The sequence below is a fragment of the Ptychodera flava genome, chromosome 21 (genome assembly GCF_041260155.1).
Source record: "Ptychodera flava strain L36383 chromosome 21, AS_Pfla_20210202, whole genome shotgun sequence".
NCBI lineage: Eukaryota > Metazoa > Hemichordata > Enteropneusta > Ptychoderidae > Ptychodera > Ptychodera flava.
Window position 1 is genome coordinate 34,082,086 of NC_091948.1, and position 19,363 is coordinate 34,101,448.

At 35.2% G+C, this 19,363-nt stretch overlaps 1 protein-coding gene across 2 annotated transcripts in view; it reads right to left on the bottom strand.

The window, feature by feature from the left end:
• The window catches only part of LOC139122075 (dmX-like protein 2), an 89,775-nt gene that overhangs the window by 45,193 nt on the left and 25,219 nt on the right, over positions 1–19,363 (bottom strand). For both annotated transcript variants that reach the window (XM_070687454.1, XM_070687453.1), the window contains exons 2-12: positions 18,953–19,078; positions 18,217–18,288; positions 16,593–16,671; positions 13,248–13,389; positions 12,751–12,817; positions 6,623–6,792; positions 4,557–4,736; positions 3,859–4,010; positions 2,785–2,982; positions 2,341–2,385; positions 494–1,737 (exon numbers count right to left, since the gene is read on the bottom strand). In XM_070687454.1, the coding sequence (XP_070543555.1) occupies positions 494–1,737; positions 2,341–2,385; positions 2,785–2,982; positions 3,859–4,010; positions 4,557–4,736; positions 6,623–6,792; positions 12,751–12,817; positions 13,248–13,389; positions 16,593–16,671; positions 18,217–18,288; positions 18,953–19,078 (2,475 nt within the window). The remainder of the gene's footprint in view (positions 1–493; positions 1,738–2,340; positions 2,386–2,784; positions 2,983–3,858; positions 4,011–4,556; positions 4,737–6,622; positions 6,793–12,750; positions 12,818–13,247; positions 13,390–16,592; positions 16,672–18,216; positions 18,289–18,952; positions 19,079–19,363) is intronic.

Here is a 19,363-nt window from a genome sequence, read left to right on the forward strand (position 1 = left end):
GTGCAATTGTTAACTGACTCATATACACAGTCTTTCAGTCCACTCTGTATATAGCATGGTGTTGTTGTTTGATCATTTGTCACAGTGTTATGCTAAGTGTTGTCATTTGTAAGTAAGTTTGATTGAGATTTATTTTATATTTATCAATGGACATTGATCCTAAAGGGTGCCTGTAAGATATGTGATTCATTTGTGATTATTCACCATCAAATTTATTCATTTGATGTGCACGAGATGAAGCACGTTACATACATAGGGTACAGGCTGTAGGCTAGATACCAATGTGTTTTTTGACCGGACATAATGCAGGGAGGAGATTAAGAAACTGTGGTCGATGTATGGAACTAAATAACTTGGAAATATTGTCAAAAGTTACAGTGACCGTAGCTTTACATTATGTTTCATACAGGGACAGCAAAAACAGATTAAAGTGAATTGGTGATAACAGATAATAATTCTGGCTTAAATTGAATGTATTCTTTCAATATCTCACCTCAGGTTGTTCATAGCTGCTAGCAACTTCACTGAGAATAGACCTTGCATCAATGACAGTCTGATAAAGTCGTAAGCTAATACCATCTGATGCTACAAAGCAGGCACTCGGTGAATTTGACACTGGTCCAAGGGAAGAACTTGGGATCAATGTTGGCAGCCAAGCAACATTGGAGAATGCTGGTATTAGAGGAGAATTAATCCTAGCAAGTTCTTTCACCCCTCCAGACTTTGACAAGGGTCCCACTGGATCAACCCTCCATAGGATTAGTTCACTGCACAGTCCAGTTGGAGACTTGAAATCTGGCCAGTTGATTTCAGATCCTAGTCTATCAACAAACATTTCAACATTGAGCTTATCAAGAGGACTTTTCAGAATATCACTTGCTGAACTGAGAGGTGAACCTCTAAGTGTCTTGTCTTGTTCTGATGATGAGCTCTTTCCAATTGAACTGCTGGAACTTCGACGAGTGAATGAATGGCTCCGACTTCTACTCATAGCAATGGCTGGATCTATCTCAACCTTTGGAACATTGTGATGTGATGTTGTTAAAAGAAGCGGCAGGACTGGGTGACAGGCTAGATGATTAACACGAAACCTATGACCACAACATCTTGCTTTGTGAGATATACTCAGAACAGTGGCAAACTTGGAATTCTCTGCAAAACCCATCTCCCACTGATTCAATGAACCATTCGTATGTTTGGACAGCATGGAAACTCTCTGTGGTACAATATTTGATCCCAGTCCGCCCTGTTTTAACTTGGCAAGGCTATGCATGAAGCTGTAACTTGGTGAGAGTTTAGCCATATCTGCTGCTGAACCTTTGCCACTTTCACTTAACTTCTTAGCCATCTTGGACTCATACACTACATTGTTCCTATAGAGAATGATGTTACTGCACATAGTGGTAGCATCACCAGTTGGAAATGCCAGTGGAATCCGACATGAAAAGCTGAGCTGAGCTTGTCGATAGGAGCATGGAATGTATTCATCCAGATATTCTACAAGCCACACAAGGAATGATCCATCCACAGGGTGAATACTGAAGACCATATCAGCATTCTCATTCCATTCCCTTAGTAAGCCATCCAGACTCTGGTGAAGTGCTTCCATCTGTGACAGTGGTACAATTTGTTCTCTGGCTCCTGATGTTGTCTGCTTGGAAACAACATCAACTAAAGGTATGTTGTCATGGAGTCCAGATGAAGAACTTGATTGCACATGGTTACTTGTGTCATTGACTGAAAAAAGAATAAGGAAAAGAGAAGACAATGTTATAAGATTTGAAATATTTAATGGATTCATGATTTTGTATTGCATTAAATGGAAAAGTATGATAGAGTCAGTGGATGCAGCAATTTGCGTTAATGCCTATCTCAACTGACATTTTTCTTTAATACATAGAAGATTCAGTATTTAACGTTCTACCATAGAGGCATTCCATTACTGTTAACACTAGTGTTACTAGCGAGTGACCTTCCTAGAACTCATAGTGTTTGCTCACGTCTTTCAAGCAGTGGAGATTTGAAACCTATCAACCATTTATCCCTATAAAATCAGATGTTCAGGAAATTTTATTGCTAGTGATCTGTATATGTCAACTGTCCTGCACACATTTTTATCACAAAATGCCATTATTGTTCACTGATACTGCATACAGAAACTTCACTTGTCTGAACTTAAGTGATTTGGCATTCCCTGACCTTTAATCCCAGGATTTGCCCATTCCTGATAGATAACATGAGAATGGAATTCTAGATGTTGATGTATACAAAGATTTGTAACTAAAATGGCATTGTGTAAGTATTTCATACAGCATACAAGTGTTGAACTGTATTACAGACCTGTTATTTTGGAGTCTAAAACCAAACCATCATCGGCATCTTGATCTGTAACACAATCAAAGAATAGAAACTTAGATTACCAAATTTCATCTGATGTACATAACCTTCTATATCCCTATATCTGTATTGGGTACACAGTAAATTTTGTACTCTATATTTACAAAACACAACAAAATTGTATTTGATGTGAGCTGTTGGTCCTCAGCTGAACAACAGAAAGCAATCAAGTGCAAAGTGAATCTATTCATCTACTGATTTTGCTGTTGGTAAGAAAGAAGTGGTGACAACAAAGATTTGGTTCTGTAACAATTTCATGGACTCTCTTTGTATATTGTGATAAATCTAGTCTTCAACTCAAATCCTTGGTTGAATTCACAAAATACATACTGAACATAAAAGGACAAATTTTCATTCAAATGTTCTATGCATTTCAGTAACACTAACCTTCACTGCCAGACAATGATTCTGTTAGATCTTCTTTGCTCCCACTTGTATCCGAAAGTTCAGATTTCTTGTTCATTTCTTGAAGGATATTTTCAGCAGCTAGTGTGAACTGAAATTCCTTATTATTAAGCCAATGGACCACAAACGAACCTTCCCCACTTCCAGACATGGAGCTGATAGCAGGCAGAAGGGGAATATCTGTTCATAAAGAAATAAAATTGGTATCTCAGCAATAAATTGGTAATTTATACAGACAACCACTGGTGACATTCTCCACACAATAGTATATACATGTATAAGTTAGTTTATTTTCTGATATATCGGTACAGGAAGGAGGTGATCACTTAAAAAAATTTACAAAAATGTTTTTCCATAAAAGTAAGGAAGACCACTGATTATCACACTGTCTTGCTGTTCTGTTTCTGAAATCTGAGGTGCTAACAATTTCTAGATCACAATTTCATTCCATCTACAGGAAAGTGGGATGTACACTGTCAGTCAATTTCATTCTATCTACAGGAAAGTGGGATGTACACTGTCAGTCAATTTCATTCCATCTACAGGAAAGTTGGATGTACACTGTCAGTCAATTTCATTCCATCTACAGGAAAGTGGGATGTACACTGTCAGTCAATTTCATTCTATCTACAGGAAAGTTGTATGTACACTGTCAGTCTTATGATCTTTTTCCGTGTACAGGAAGTGTATTTAAACCCAGGTGTGAGGTATTAAAAGGAATCCTAACTCAGTGGAAATTCAACATGGTGATTGAGAAACAACTGGCAACAATGAGGTAAGCCACTCCATGAAAATTGGTTAAAACAAGTCCCATGCACTGAACATATATTGTTTAATAAACACCTATACCAAAAGGTATCAAAATTTTTTTTTTGTAAGTTTTTTTAAATTACAAAGATTTGCAAGGAACATTGCCTTTGGAACAGAGGGGAGGGTTATTCTATGATTCAAGAAACTGTCAATCACTTCGTGATGAATAGAGGTTTAATCTACTTAAACATGTGCTGTCTAAACGAAAACAATAATGCATGAATTCACATGGATGTAATGTCTTACCATAGATAGGATTAATTGCAGCTGAGATGTGGAAATGTACAGGACTCAGACCATGTCCGTTTGTCCGATACTCTTGATACACATCTTTATGAAGATCATGTTCCCTCTTTTGACTTGGCAATGGAATGTCAGGTTGTGTGGCCTTCCTTTTCCTTCAGAAACAAAATAATTAACAACTTTCTTATACTTTTTGCTGGTAAGTGGTCACTGGCACAAGTTTCAATATGGAGTTATTTTCCAGGCAAATTAAAAAATGAAACCAAATCATCATCACACAATCAAATCCTCACATAATCAAATCATCTTATCAAACAATCAAATCATCATATGCTTTCAAATGCTGTACATAATTTGTGATTACTTCAAATTCAACCATACACTCTTTTAATATTTCATCTCCACATTATCATGATAAAATATCCAGCTAGAGGAATGTGAAATACAATACACAGAAATACAAACACAGACACACAGTGCTTTGAGTCAGAAGACAGGGTCAGTTAAGTTGCTGAAACACTGATAGGACACTTGTTTCAAAAAGATATGTGTGGGTAATCAAAATATACACTGTTGCACCATTAACATCATTTGACACCTGTTGTATGAGTAATTATTTGTAGTTTTCAGACATACTGGAATATAAAAGGAAAAAAATTCTATGTATGATACGATTCAATCACAGAATGTTGTACACTTACTTAGGTCTTCTTCTAAATCTTGACTTTTCTAAACGGTGCAGACTTGCAGCAAATTGTTCTGTCATACCACTGTGTTTTGGTGTCATATTCAGCAGACTATTGGCTGGTAATTTGCTTTCACTCCACAGTCTGCAGATGTTATCCTTGCATGATGTAAGTAACACATTACCCACTGACCCTCTATCAAGAGATATCAATACACAATTATTGGTAATATCATACAGACTTCAGCTCTTGGTGTGGAGCCAGAGGTTAAGACAAGAAATTTTATTTCCATCTGAAGATGCACAGTCGACACTTGCATGGTCAATAATAGTATTGATACATAATAAGTAATAAGAAAGAATAAAAATTAAAATAGAATTACTTGCTATTGACACAAGTAGGACCACTGCACATTTCATAAACAATAAATTAAAACATTCAGGCAGGTAGAGGTTTTCTGTTTTATCAGTCAAAAAGTTGGACATAAATGGCAATTTTTTCCCACAATATTTTGCATTTACCATGATAACAACTGATTGTGTTTAATAAGGGACGCATTGTACCATTATTATTATTGCCATAGCAACTGTTGTCTGCAAATACATGTACAATCAAAGCTTTCTTTATGTATGTCCTCATGCATATGTATGAGTTTTCTCTCTTTTTCAATATTTATGGCATCATAGAAATGATATCTTGTATCAATGACGATGTGGAGATAATACTTAGTGGCTTACGGCAGCAATTTACTTTATTAGTGACGAGTTCACAAATAACACTTTGCATGTTTCCTATTTGTTTCTTTACAAGCACTCAATCAACATGGCTGCGTCCATGAATTTACTTGGGGGCGTATCCAGTTACTCACATAGTATATTGAACCTGCGCACACCTTATCAGTTAGCTGCTGGCTTAACTTTTAAAAGATGTATCAATTTAAGGGACAACAGATTATCAGATTTTAACTGAAAGCAGATTGATCGACTTCACCGTCACTCCTGTGTAAATGACCACTTATTAAACGATACATTAAAAATGACAGACACTTTGATATTGACCCTGATTGCAGATGTTGTTTACACTGACATTTATTGCAATGTGTATTTCAAAAGAATGAAATGTCTCAAATGAGGGAATAATTTTCTGAAATCACACGGTTCTCATCTCACTGCAAACACAACTTTACACATTTCACATGCTGTTTGAGGTTTGCTTTGAATCATACCACACTGAGATCCAACGAATTGTGGAATTTATGTGAAATTTTTGGGTAATAATGTAATTGATAAGATTTGCAAGAATCTTGAAAATGGTAAGACTTTAAGGTATATATAAATTTAAGGGTATAGTGGTGACATTCGGAGGAATCAGGCAGATTGTGAGGCACATGAATCATCAAATTGGTGAAATTTAAAAGAATCATTGGAATTCAAAAATTGCTGAAAAATCATAAGATCCTTGAGATAACAGGAATTTGTCTGATTTTTTCTAGAAGTCATTAAATTAGTGAGATTAACCCTTTCAGGCCTGATTTTCTGGGAACGTACCCAAATTTCCCCTATATATAGGGTATCTGGCCTGAAAGGGTTAACAGAAAATATGAAACGGACATATCAACTGAAATTTATCTTTTCATTCCCTAAATATAAAGTTTTATTATTGCCATTATTTGACTGTACACTAAAAGGGCCAGCAGCTGTAACTTTTCATTAGTTTTGTTATTAATATAAATCTACTGTTTCTTCTTCAACTCCTCAAAACATGTTGAGATACCCAGTATTCAGCTTGTCAACGAAGCCTGTACATGTGTAGACTGCATTTTTATTGTTGACAAGTGAATTCTGGTCCAATCAATAATTCAAATGTAAACAATAACAGTGCATTTTACACATAGAAACACTGTTGACAAGCTAAATGATTGGTGTTTCAACATGCTTTGTGGAGTAGTGCAAGAACTTTCAATTGACAGCCAATATAAAAATGTAGCAATGAACAGGTCAACAGTACAAATCCACAATGATAAGATAGATTGCTACAACTAATAATACTGGCTATTTCACATGTGTTACATGTATACTCACATTGGCATGTACTTGCTGGTTCTTCTCCAAGAAAACCCTGTCACTGCCCGTGGATGTGCTATGTATACAAAATTATACTTGACTTCAGGTTTGACCTTATTTGACCCAGGACTTGGCTCTCCTATTTTGGGTTTCTTGATGTTGTACCATATCTTCACCAGTCGATCAGCCTTGATAATTTGAAAACATAATACGTATATCATTCGTAGATTTGGTCATTGTTTGATAATACTGTATGATCCATCTCTAGCAGGTGGTCCTTTTCATTTATTTTGACAAATGAAAATCTTTTTCATTTATTTTGACAAATGCAAATGATGTTTCTCACTGTCTCACCGACCTTATGTTTGCTCTTACAAGAAAATAAAACAAATTTTTTTCCTATATACTCTGGTGAGCTCAGTTTCCTGCCAAAACCGCTGCCTGATGGCCATCCCAAAACTAAATATTGGACCAAGTTCACCCTATTTCAGAATAGCACTGACGTCAAACCAACTCATACTCCAGACTGGTCAAATGATCTCTTTTATTATTGAGGATAGAGTAGAAAATGGCTGTGTGATAAAAAACATGGAATGGCTCTATGACGTTGAAACATCAACAGCTTTCATTGATATTTTCAAGAAAGTAACTGCATCTGATGAAGTCAACAATGATGCAAGAGGTGAAGTGAAGCACAGATTAAGGGGAGAACCATTTGATTTTTTTTTGGGGGGGGGGGGTATGGAGGAAATGGGTATGGGAGCAAATTTTTTTTTCCTGTCACAGTGACAGCAATTTTTTTTTTCTACTGTCAGAGCTGCATCAATTTTTTTTTTTCAAATGGAGTAGCAATGCAAATTTTTTTTTCTTTGTCATCAAGTTTGTGATGCGTTGTATATAAGGGAGCCGTCATTATTTACGGCCTGAAACTCAGAAATTTTGAATGACAGAGTTTTCACTAGGATATCTGACCGGGCAGAATTTGAAAGTACAGGGGGAGAACATGTGAGAGGCTTAGGGGGAAAGTGTCACAGGGGCTTTCCCTATCTTGCATGGAAATTTTTAAGATATTGAGGTGTGCAATGATGCAGTCTGATGCAATCTGAGAGGGGTTTTTTAATTTTTTACTAAGTGAAACTGTTAGAACACCCCAAGGGGAGAGCATGAGAGGGGGTTTCCCCTCTTGTATTGGAAATTTTGGGAAATTGATGTGTTTAATGGTGAAATCTGAGAGGACTTTCAGGTTATTTTGCACTCTGTAAAACTGTTTGAAAATGACATTGAACACTGCAATATTTTTTTACGTTTTTTGCATGATCAGTGTTTGTGTCACAATATTCAACAACCAAACAATGACAATACAATTTGTGAAAAACAGTTCTGTTTGCCAGAGACTGAAGATAAATAAATATACAGGAACGGAAAATCTGTGACCTTCTTGTGTCATTTCTCCAGCTGCCAGCTTCTAATGAAAAACATGAATATGGTATGTTTAACTGTCAAAATGGTCATTGAACTGAGGTAAATGAGAACATGTTTCTGTGATAATAAAGGATGAATTCACAACAGTTTGTCCTAGATCCTGTGAAAATTTTGAGAAATTGATGTGCGCCACGGTGCAGTGTGTAGTGCAATCCGACAGGTATTTTAAATTTGTCTTTTACCAGTAAAACTGTCAGAAGACCCAAGGGGGGAGAGCACGAGAGGGGTGCCCTCCTCTCGCATTGAAAATTTTGAGAAATGGATGATGTGCAATGGTGTAATCTGAGATGTGTTTCAATTTATTTCGCACAAAAAAAATTGAGTAACCCCGCCCCCTTCTTCCTCTCCACATTTTGAGTAACGCCCCCCTGAAGTTTTCAATTTTTTTAGTGACCCCCTCCCTTGTATTTCATTATATTTGTTGTTCCTCAATTTTTCATTGTCAACTTGTACATCTTCCTAATATATTTATATTGAGAGAATAATATATTGATTTTAACACTAGTTTATTGACTCCTGTCTTGTGTTTTAAAATTTTCACAATTTACAGAAGTCAAAAAGTCCCCTTTAGATAGTGCCTATGCCATTGAGATATTGCAACAGAAATCCTGAAATATGATTTCTTGGGTCAGAAAAGGGAAGGAAAACATTGAGTGTACTGAGGTGTAAAGTAGACCTATGTAGTGCATGCTTACATCATAAGTGCTGGGAAAAAAACATAAGAATTACTTGTGGTAAAAACATTTGCGCCGCCTATGGCGGCGCGCCGGCAAAGAATACATGAGAATAGGGTTTCCAAATTTTGCTAATTTCTGGTGCATTGTGACAATTTTTTTTTTCACTTCTGTCTGTTATGACAATTTTTTTTTTCTCAGGCCATGACAGGATCATTTTTTTTCTATCTCACCTGGTGACAAATTTTTTTCTCAAAATCCTCCATACCCCCCCCCCCCCGAAATCAAATGGTTCTCCCCTAAACCCGAACATAATCCTAAACAGATGGTGACGGCACCAAAATCACAAAGTGGAGCAATTACATTGGAACACCACTTAGCTGGAAAATGGCCAGACCAAATATTGAGTTTATTTTTGACATCACCTAAGGGTAGAGGGGAATTGATGATGAAACTTTGAACTGGACAGTTTAACAAAGTTCTGTGGTCCTTTCGGTGATAATCAAAATGCTCACTGAAAGATGTACATTTTTATAATTTTTTGAGAGTGTTCAAGTTGGGAGATTCCGGAGATATTGTGGAGAGAGTTAATCGAGGGTCTTGTAAGTTATGAGCAGAGGTTTGAACACAATGCCATGACATACAGGAAGCCAGTGAAGATGTATAAGAATGGGAGTAATTTGGTCTGGTTTCTTAATCTTAGTGACAATTATTGCTGCTGTGTTTTGAGCATGTTGTAATCAGTGTATTAACTGACCATTGGGTAAGCCATACAATAATGCATTGCAATAGTCCAGCTTTTTGCTTCAAATGTACACCATGGACAATGCTCTAGTTCATTTCAATGCAGTCTAAGATATATCAATCAGATTCTAACTCACAGCATAGGGCATCTAGTCACCTAGCAAAGACACCATGTACACTATGGACAATGCTCCAGTTCAGTTCAATGCAGTCTAAGATATATCAATTAGATTCAAACTCACAACATAGGGCATCTAGTCACCTAGCAAAGACACCATGTACACTATGGACAATGCTCCAGTTCATTTCAATGCAGTCTAAGATATATCAATCAGATTCTAACTCACAGCATAGGGCATCTAGTCACCTAGCAAAGACACCATGTACACTATGGACAATGCTCCAGTTCATTTCAATGCAGTCTCAGATATATCAATCAGATTCTAACTCACAGCATAGGGCATCTAGTCACCTAGCAAAGATATCACAGTCTTAACCATTCAATTAAATCCCAACCCTTAAACAAAGAGTGGTTCAATAACCTAACTAAATTGTTACAATCTTTCGGACCGCAACTCTCCACACATGCATAGCTGCTATCATCAGTCACACACAGGGTTAATCAAAGCAATGAATACATCACATCGCAATGAATACATCACTAAACTGGGCTTCAAACAACCTTGGAGACAATTTTGTCCAACAGCAGAGTATCAACCTAGGGTAGAAAAACCTCATCTGATATTAAATGTTAAGCTACACTTTAAAAATATCATTCTTAATTGTACCACATCTACCTATAAAAAGAAATCAATAAATTACATTTATCATTTCATATGATGGGTGAGACACATAGATGTACAGCTCATTAATTGCAAAGTAACCAAATAATGGATTTTTGGCATGTCAAAACATGTACGGTATCTACAAGAACAGCAATACATTATAATCTACATGTCATTATTTATAAATGCTAGTTTAGATAGCCCTTTTGTCTTTCTCCTTCCACTGTTCTGTCAGATACTGTGTGAGCAGTAATATGGTAATGGCATTTGATTGTCTACACTGTGCCTGTAAATTTTAGCTTTGTTCTTGCTCTGATCTGCACCATTACAAGTCAATTTCCATACTGTTCAATACATTCAGTGTAATTAAGCCATTATTTTTTGAACTGTGAACCAGACTCAGCCACAATGGAATTATTCTGGAGATGACATGCTGCATATGAAGTGATATCTACCATGTGGAAAAACATTTTATTTAAAATCTAGACTGACTAAGTTAGAAGTCAAACTGATAAATACTGTAAAAACCACATGTGAGAGTTTTTCTACAATTACAAAACTCACTGTTGTAAACTACGAATTTGTTGATTATAGAAGGCATGTGTTTCAGAATGAAAAGTCATTCTTTCAATGAAAATTAATCTATTGCGTTTCTAACAATGAAAGTTCTCTTTAATATGAAAACGTTGTACTCATATTGTTTTTATATTGATACGAAGCTGATTAAAAGAAATTTGTGGAAATTCAGTTCAGAATCTTTTAGATTAGCAGTCACACATCATGGTATTCAGCAAAAAACACATACACTGAAACAAAGCATGGTTTCACAAATATAATACAAGAGGAAATAATTGTATAACCAATGATCATAGATATGTAACACTCATTTTAAATAACAAAAAAATAATAATTCTAAAGCACTTAATTTTGTGCAAATTTCTATAATTATCCTATTACAATGACCATTCTATTAGTCGTCCACTTTCCTTAATATGATGAACAAATTGATAATGAACAAATTGCTTGAGATTTGTACCATGTAGGACCTTATGAGATAGAGCACACAGTACATAAAGCAGTTTGTTTCATACTTGAATAATTACAGCACAGAACAAACATACACAATGCTGATAAAATTGACAGAAAAAATGTAGAATTTTACTGAATCTACATGGCTACAATGCACATCATCATCTTTTCTACAAAACCATAAAATACCAACCCTAACCAACTTACTATCACAAACTATCATTTTCACATCTGGAATTCACTGTTGAATGGTTTGAACATTTTGATATGCAAGTACATGTACATGTACATCCTAATAACAGATATTAATGAATTTTACAAATGAGCCCTTATTGTACATCCATATCAAAATAACATATTATCACATCACAGCAACATTGTTGAGACCAACTATTGCAAAGAATAGCAGAGTCATTCACCAGATATTGATGACATAAACATCTGGCAGCCATGGAAATGTGTGAAAACAGCCATGAAAATTACTGATACAAACATCTACATAGATTCAAGTGATAGCCCTGTTGTCAAGTCCATCCATCAAGTTCAATAAGACGCTCTACAGAGCATTCTATATTAAAGAGGCACTCCCACTTGGTAACATTTTTAAAACACATTTTTTTAATGCCAACGGTCGATATTTGACATGACGACTGGGCGCAGTTCCTGAGATATCGATAAAAACATGTCATACACTTCAGGTAAATTTTTTTTAAAAATTTTTCCTTAGTTTTTGTCGTTTTCATTATTCTCAGTCAGTTCTATTATATTTTTAACCAATACCACATAGATATCAGTTTTTACGTGTAAAATATTAGCCGCCTCTGATGACTACCTTTTGTCGTCTGCCATACAGTTATGCGTGGTTTGATACAGAGCGGCGGCCGCATGGTATGCGTCTATGCAGATACCACGCGGCGGCCGCTATCTATCAACCGCACGTATCTGTGCTAGTCAACTAGATGTGAATTCTGATGGAATGAGCAAATTTTGTTTACCGTTTTTTCTCTGAGTCAGTAAGACTCGGCTTTCCCCCGAGGGACATGACCGATCACCAACACGAGTGGTACTGTGGCGTACAGCAGCGTTAGCGTAGACTCGTACTCCATAGCTTAGTTGACAATGGCCTCAGTGCCGAACATTTGATGTTTGGAAGCTGAATTTAGGTGGGCCACCGGAATTCAAACTTTGACTTTTTTGAGGACATATTTTTATCGATATCTCGTAATCCCCGCCCAGTCGTCATGTCAAATATCGACAATTGGCATTAAAAATATGTGTTTTAAAAGTATTACCAAGTGGGAGTGCCACTTTAATATGGTCCAGCTGTTGCTTTATGATTCTCATTATCACAATCAGAATAATTACACCATGGTTACAGTTTATTGATAAAGATATTGATGACTACAAATCATTACTTTTTAGAACTACATACCTTGCCAGCAGATGCAAAGTATTGACCATCAGTTGAAAATTTCAGATGATATATGGGTGTTGCAGTTCTGTTTTCAAAAGAAATCATATGGATAGTTTGTGTTTATAGTTCAGGACAAAAAATCAATTCTTGCTACTTCTCTCATGTGACATGCAGTAGTCTTCTCATAATACTGGATCCTATTCCTTTATGTCTTATCATCTTGTCACTGTAAGCTACTGTGTGGTGATAAGTTACTCTGACATAATTTATGACTTCAAATTCAAAAATTAGAAATTTGTATTTTTGATGGCTTGTTGACAACCAGCAATACGATGTGTGATCAATAACCAATCACATTCAGAAATCAAGAAGCAATCAAACAGTGTATCCTTTGGGTGCTTTGGAGCACCTTGATAAATATTACTTTATGAGGCACACAGATGACACCATAAATTTTTTTGCTCTCAATTTCAAATGAAAAACTTGAAAGACTTAAAAAGTATTAGTTAACCTACTTGCATTGCCAGATGCATTCCCAACAGTCGTGATCATCAGCATTGCCTCTGTCCTGCTCTGTTATTTCATCTGTACAATTATTCTCTGTCTGACTGTTTTCCCACAGTTGGATTGAATCACTACCTGTCAATAGCCTGCTCCCTGTAAACAAATAAAAAAACAAAAACTAAACATTACTTTACTCTTTTGTCAGAGAAAGACAGACAGATAAATACATCATAAAGTCAATTTGTTTCACTGGCATTTAGACAACACTCCATGCCATTACATTATCACAGCCCATCACCCTGTGACATTCGTAATTTAACTATTAAATCTATTTGCAAAGGTATCCATTCCATTTCATGTTATACATGTATCCTCTATAACAAAATTGAAGGAATGTGAGTATTTTCTTCAAAGTTCATATTTGAAATCCTGAGATCTAGATCTAACTCTATGAGCCACATCTATTCTTTGATGATATATGGTAATACTATGACACTTTCCAAGGCTATGATTCTAAACTTGTGCATTTACAAAAGTATTCAAACTTGCTGAAAAATAAATCACTGTAAAATGAAGTTTCCTAGAAGTAAAAAGGTTGTCCTAAATTATTAGAAATTAAATACTTGTATTAGACCATTATTATTTGCTGTACATTCAACAAACCCATTTCAATTGGCAATGACACAAGTTGAACTGTACAACAAAATCATTAGCTGAATAGATTACTGTTCATTTACAATATTACTCATTGTGTACATTGATAAAAATCTATGTAACAAACATCATTACATACAAAATGGTATAATTTAACAACTTGATATGCTTCAGAGCTGCACAAATGCAACATGGAACACTGTTGCCAGAAAGTCACACAAACTTTGTCAGTGTTGCATGATTGTGTGGTTATTATTGAAGCTTCCACTCTGAGCCATTAGCATGCCTTGTCTAGTGATGTCAATGTCATCTTGGTGTTCGGGTTTGTCTCTATCTTCTCTGGATAATGATCACATCTCTACACGCTCCTTTGATTGTCATGAAATGTCTGTCTGTTGTTGCTTTGAATTTGATGCAAAGAAGAGGGTACCAATCATGTTCCACTGATTGACATGTGTATATCTACATGTACATGCTCACCGTTACTGCAGAAAAGCATACATGTATTTGTCGTTTATTTTTGCCGTTGCCTATTTTCTCTCTTACACTGCTACACAATTTTTTTACCGATTTTGTCATTCACTTGACATTCTTCTTATACTGTATTATTAGTATCTTTGACAACTGAAATATTTCATTGAGATTTTTATCACTAGCAAGCATATAGGATTCTTGCTCATGTACAAGCTATAATGTAAAATGTCAGTGGTGTCGGTTCTCTTGCATAGTGCTTGTTAGTTCAAGTGGCTTCTCACTGTTGGGGTACTGTTGTCCCTCATAGTCACTGACTGTTGAGTACTGTGTCCCTCATAGTCACTGACTGTTGGGGTACTGTTGTCCCTCATAGTCACTGACTGTTGAGTACTGTGTCCCTCATAGTCACTGACTGTCCCTCACAGTCAGTGATTGTCACTGTAATATACTTTTTATTTGTAACTTGAAATGGCATCACTCTAAATCACAGTCCTTATTATAAAGATAATTGCGTTGCAATCATGAAACCAAATTTTGACTGAGACACTCATTGTTTCTTCATATGACTTGTGCATAAGAATGATGTATGACTGCAATCTGACAGTTTGAGTACATGCATACCAGTAGTTTGAATTGCTGTAGATAAAAAATTGCTGGGAAGTATCAGTTTCAGCAGACTTTCTGAATTATTGTGACATTTGCATGTAATCAGGGCAGTACGTAAAGAGGAAAAAGACAAGCTAGTCATGCAGCACAGATCCCTGCAGGGCTCTATCTCTTACATGTGATGTCTAGAACAAGTACATTGTTATCGCTAAAGTAACAATAATGATGAATGTCAGTCTTTAATATTACATGAGCATGGTCACATGGTATTTCACAATCTAAATAAATTACATTTTGTTCTACAAGATCAGATGGACCAAACGTTGACTAACTTCATTAATGATCGATAACATTGACTCAGTATGGTTGTCACTTTGATATCAATACATCAATTAATCTTAAATATCACAGACAAAAATTTGTTGTATGGCTTCATACTGTTGGAGATTTTTTAGTCAAACAGTTCTAAATACGGTTTTCTTGTCAAGACGTTAATAAAATTGACCCATTGAACAGAGATTATTTTCATTTGCTAATGGCTAGAATCAGATTCTACTGCTTTAACATTTCAAGAAAATTTCAAACCACAATTTCTTCATATATTATTCGCAAAACAGCCCCTAAGATATCATCAAAATCTTGCAGACACTGAGGAATACAAGTCATTCACATTTTGGGTTCATTATTTACATGCGGCTGTCCACAGAGATTGTGGAACAGACATCTGCACTGGTTTCAGAGTGATTGCTTCATCGAAGTATGGTATGGTATGTTTAGTCAGGAAATGAATTCTACTGTCTCGAATTACTATATTGCAGAAGAGTGTTAGAAACATCAGACCATTAAAATAAAATAGAGTAATCGTTGCCTATTTTCAATCCGCATTAACAATGTGAAAAATATGTATTTTTTCTGGGACAAACATTCTGTAAGAACATTCAACCTACCACATTTTTTTAAACCTGTTAATCTTTCACTGTGTAATTAGGAATCTACTTAAAAATTTTTCACATTTTCATCAAAGACATTCTTAAATAAAACAATGGATTAATATTATATATAATTTTTGATTTTTCAAATGTCAAAACTGATATTCAGATTACAGGTAGGCATTGGATGTATGATGCTTAATCTAATGATTGAAATTCAAATGTTGATTCCTTTTCTTGCACAGATTGATTTATCACATCAACACATACTTCTGGTGAATTTGTCTACAGATATCATTTGAATTTTGACATTTGGTGAATTTATAAAAATCAGCAAAATTGATTGTATGGAACATGAGTAAACACAGAACATTATCTCATGGCAATCAAATCTCGTCATCTTGTTGACACACATATTATAAAATCAAAAGTTCTCATTTTACAAATGACCTTTTATATCAATCCAGACACACCTTTATTTGACTTGTCACATTCTCAACTTAAAGCTACACTGCTGCTCTAATTTCACATTTCAAAATGTTTTTCTTTCCTGGCCTTACAACAGCTGTCTGAGCCATATGACTACCTAAGACCTATGACTCCGGAGAGCAAAAAAACATTTCACCATGATACAGCTACTTTACCACAAACTACAATGACTTATATAAGATACAATTTTACTGTTCAACTCACCGTCTTGATTCCATGACAAATTGTACACTAGGGATTCAATCTTGAAGCAGCCAGTCTGGTACCATTGAAAGTCAAGTTTCTATGGTAACAAAAATAAAATAGATTAAAAATGCACAACTAGAGATCTATTTTGAAAGGGAACTGTTGTTGTTCTTACTGACAGTACATCTATATTTGTACACATACCAGTATTTTCATTTGAATTCAATGAGATCAGCTGCAGATACATGTTGAACAAACAAATATCTCTTTAGTACAAAGTGCATTCTTGTCATGCAAGCTACCCAAGGACTTACAAAATTCTACATATCACATACCACATTTTAAGGTTGTAAATATTTGCTAGAACAATTTTATATGTTTACTATGTAAGTTCAGTTAGTTATTGAATGCAAGGGTGTAGATCAATGTAAGAAATAAGACAGTTAGGGCTTTATATTTAAAATTAACAGAACAATTTCATCTGTGCTTGCATAAATGTATGTGTATGCAAAATTAGTGACTGAAGTGTATTTTGGTAAACCACATTTATTTTTATGCATGCATGTTATATATTTAGAGGTTAAAAACAGCAAATGAGGATATTTGGTATAAAACCTTTAGGGGAAAATCAGATTATTTGGTGGGACATAATAATTGAACAAAGATAACTTTCCACTTAGGTCTTATACCCCAAAAGACTGTTTATGACCTCATTACAATACGTTAAAATATGACAAAGTTTCAAAAGTTGAGCAAGATCATGTGAAATCAGGGCTGTAAGTCTGGAGAATGTCAACAAGAGTCAAGTGATATCACACAAACTCTTTTCTACTGACATACTATCAGGAGACGGATCATTTTCTGTCACTTTCTGACCATCTATTCTTTGATAGTTTCATTCAATTATTCAAGTGTGAATACATGTACATCAAACTTTACCAGAGGCTGCAAACTTTTGAACTCTAAGAATGTCAAAATCAGCCTGAGTTCACAGATGCCATAGACACACTTTTTTTTGCATGCTTGGTTTATCAATCACAGATAATGCATGTTTAAATCATCATTTTTGGTACATTACTGATTTATGAATGGTAATTATGACTGAATAGTGTTATCTGCTGTTGTTTTGCTGGACCTAAGCCATGCATGAACTTCACATTGTCATAGACTGAAAGGTTTTTTGATAGAAGTTGATTTTCACATCTTCTGTAACATGTTACTTGATAGATAAATTATTTTGACTTCTGTAAACACATTTATCTATGTATTCTGTCGTTTTCACTTGACATTCTATCAGCCTTGATATCAATTCATTTTACAAAGTGTTCTCTGTTGACAGTTTAAAACAGCTACTGAAGCAATCACAACATCAGATCATAAATTCATATTTCTATGCACTATGTTTATGAAGGTCCCCCATTTTTCCAACAAGCTCATATTTGACGAAGATGGTTAATGATATGGAAACTGTCCAAATGAAGAAATCAGAAACTGTCAAATAAAGTAGACGGCCTTGACAAAAACATGATATCAAAATGCTTGCTTCTCATTTTTCAATGATTATTAGAGTCTTGGTTTTTTATTGAGTGGAATGAAACTATGGTGAACATAGAGTGTAAATTACAGTTTGATGTTTACTTACATGAGGGTTTTGTTGGTTTAACAATGGAGTGGGTTCAAATATGTACACTTGGTTTGCATAGGAAGCTGCAATCTGAAAGGAAGAAAGGCAAACATGTATATTTTGATGGAACAGCAATAAAGTGTCTGCTAAGGTGATGGTTGTACGTTATTGCTAAGAAAGGAAATCAATGAATTACAAATACAATAACAAATCAATCAAATTTATTGGGAATCCCTTGAGTTCACTTCTGGACTGCAAATGGTAATTATGGAGTATCCATGCAAATCAGCACAGTCAATCCATTCCCAAAATAATGACTAACTCTTTCCTTATTGATGTCAATGTACATATTGGATTTTCAATAAAATGTAAACAGTTGATTACATTTTAAACAGTTTCCAAATACATGCAATGTGTAATTTGTAAACATTTGATCATATTTTAAACATTTTTCAAATACATGCAATGTGTAATTTGAGTGAGTATTTAATACTGTCATTTCACACTACCAAAGTTCATACAGTTCAAACATCTGGTCCACAAGGTGAAGCTTTGTGTCTTACCATGGTAACTAATCATAATCTAGAATTTGATAAACTGGTATGTAGCAGAGCAAACATGCAAAACAAGTCATCACAAATAACATAGTCCCTGCTGGATCAAGAGTTTATGGGAGCTGTTGATATCTGTTTGGATTGTAACACTTCTTGTCTGTGATTGGTGCAGTAATTGTCAAGTAAAAGTTACTTTTTACCTTTCCATTTTCAGTTGAACAGTCAATACAGCCCACTTGAATGTTGCCATGGGTGGCTCCTGGTATGATTTGTACTCTTTGGAAATTACTTGCTAATATTACAATGTCACAGCCAGCGGCATATACCTGTGTCAATAGATGTGAATAACAAATATGATATTAATTAAGGTGAAATAAATGAGTCAACTGATTTGGCAGTGACATTAGAAGATGTAAAACACAATGTGTCATCTGTAAAGGCATGTCTGAATCTACATGTACACCAACTCATACACATTGATACACACATTGCATTGGAGACATGTGAATGTTAAGTTTTCCCTTAAGTTATGTACATAACTTCATTCCAGGGCAGTCACATTAAATACACATATGTTGCCTGTATACCAGTGTGATCTTGGTAACAAGAAA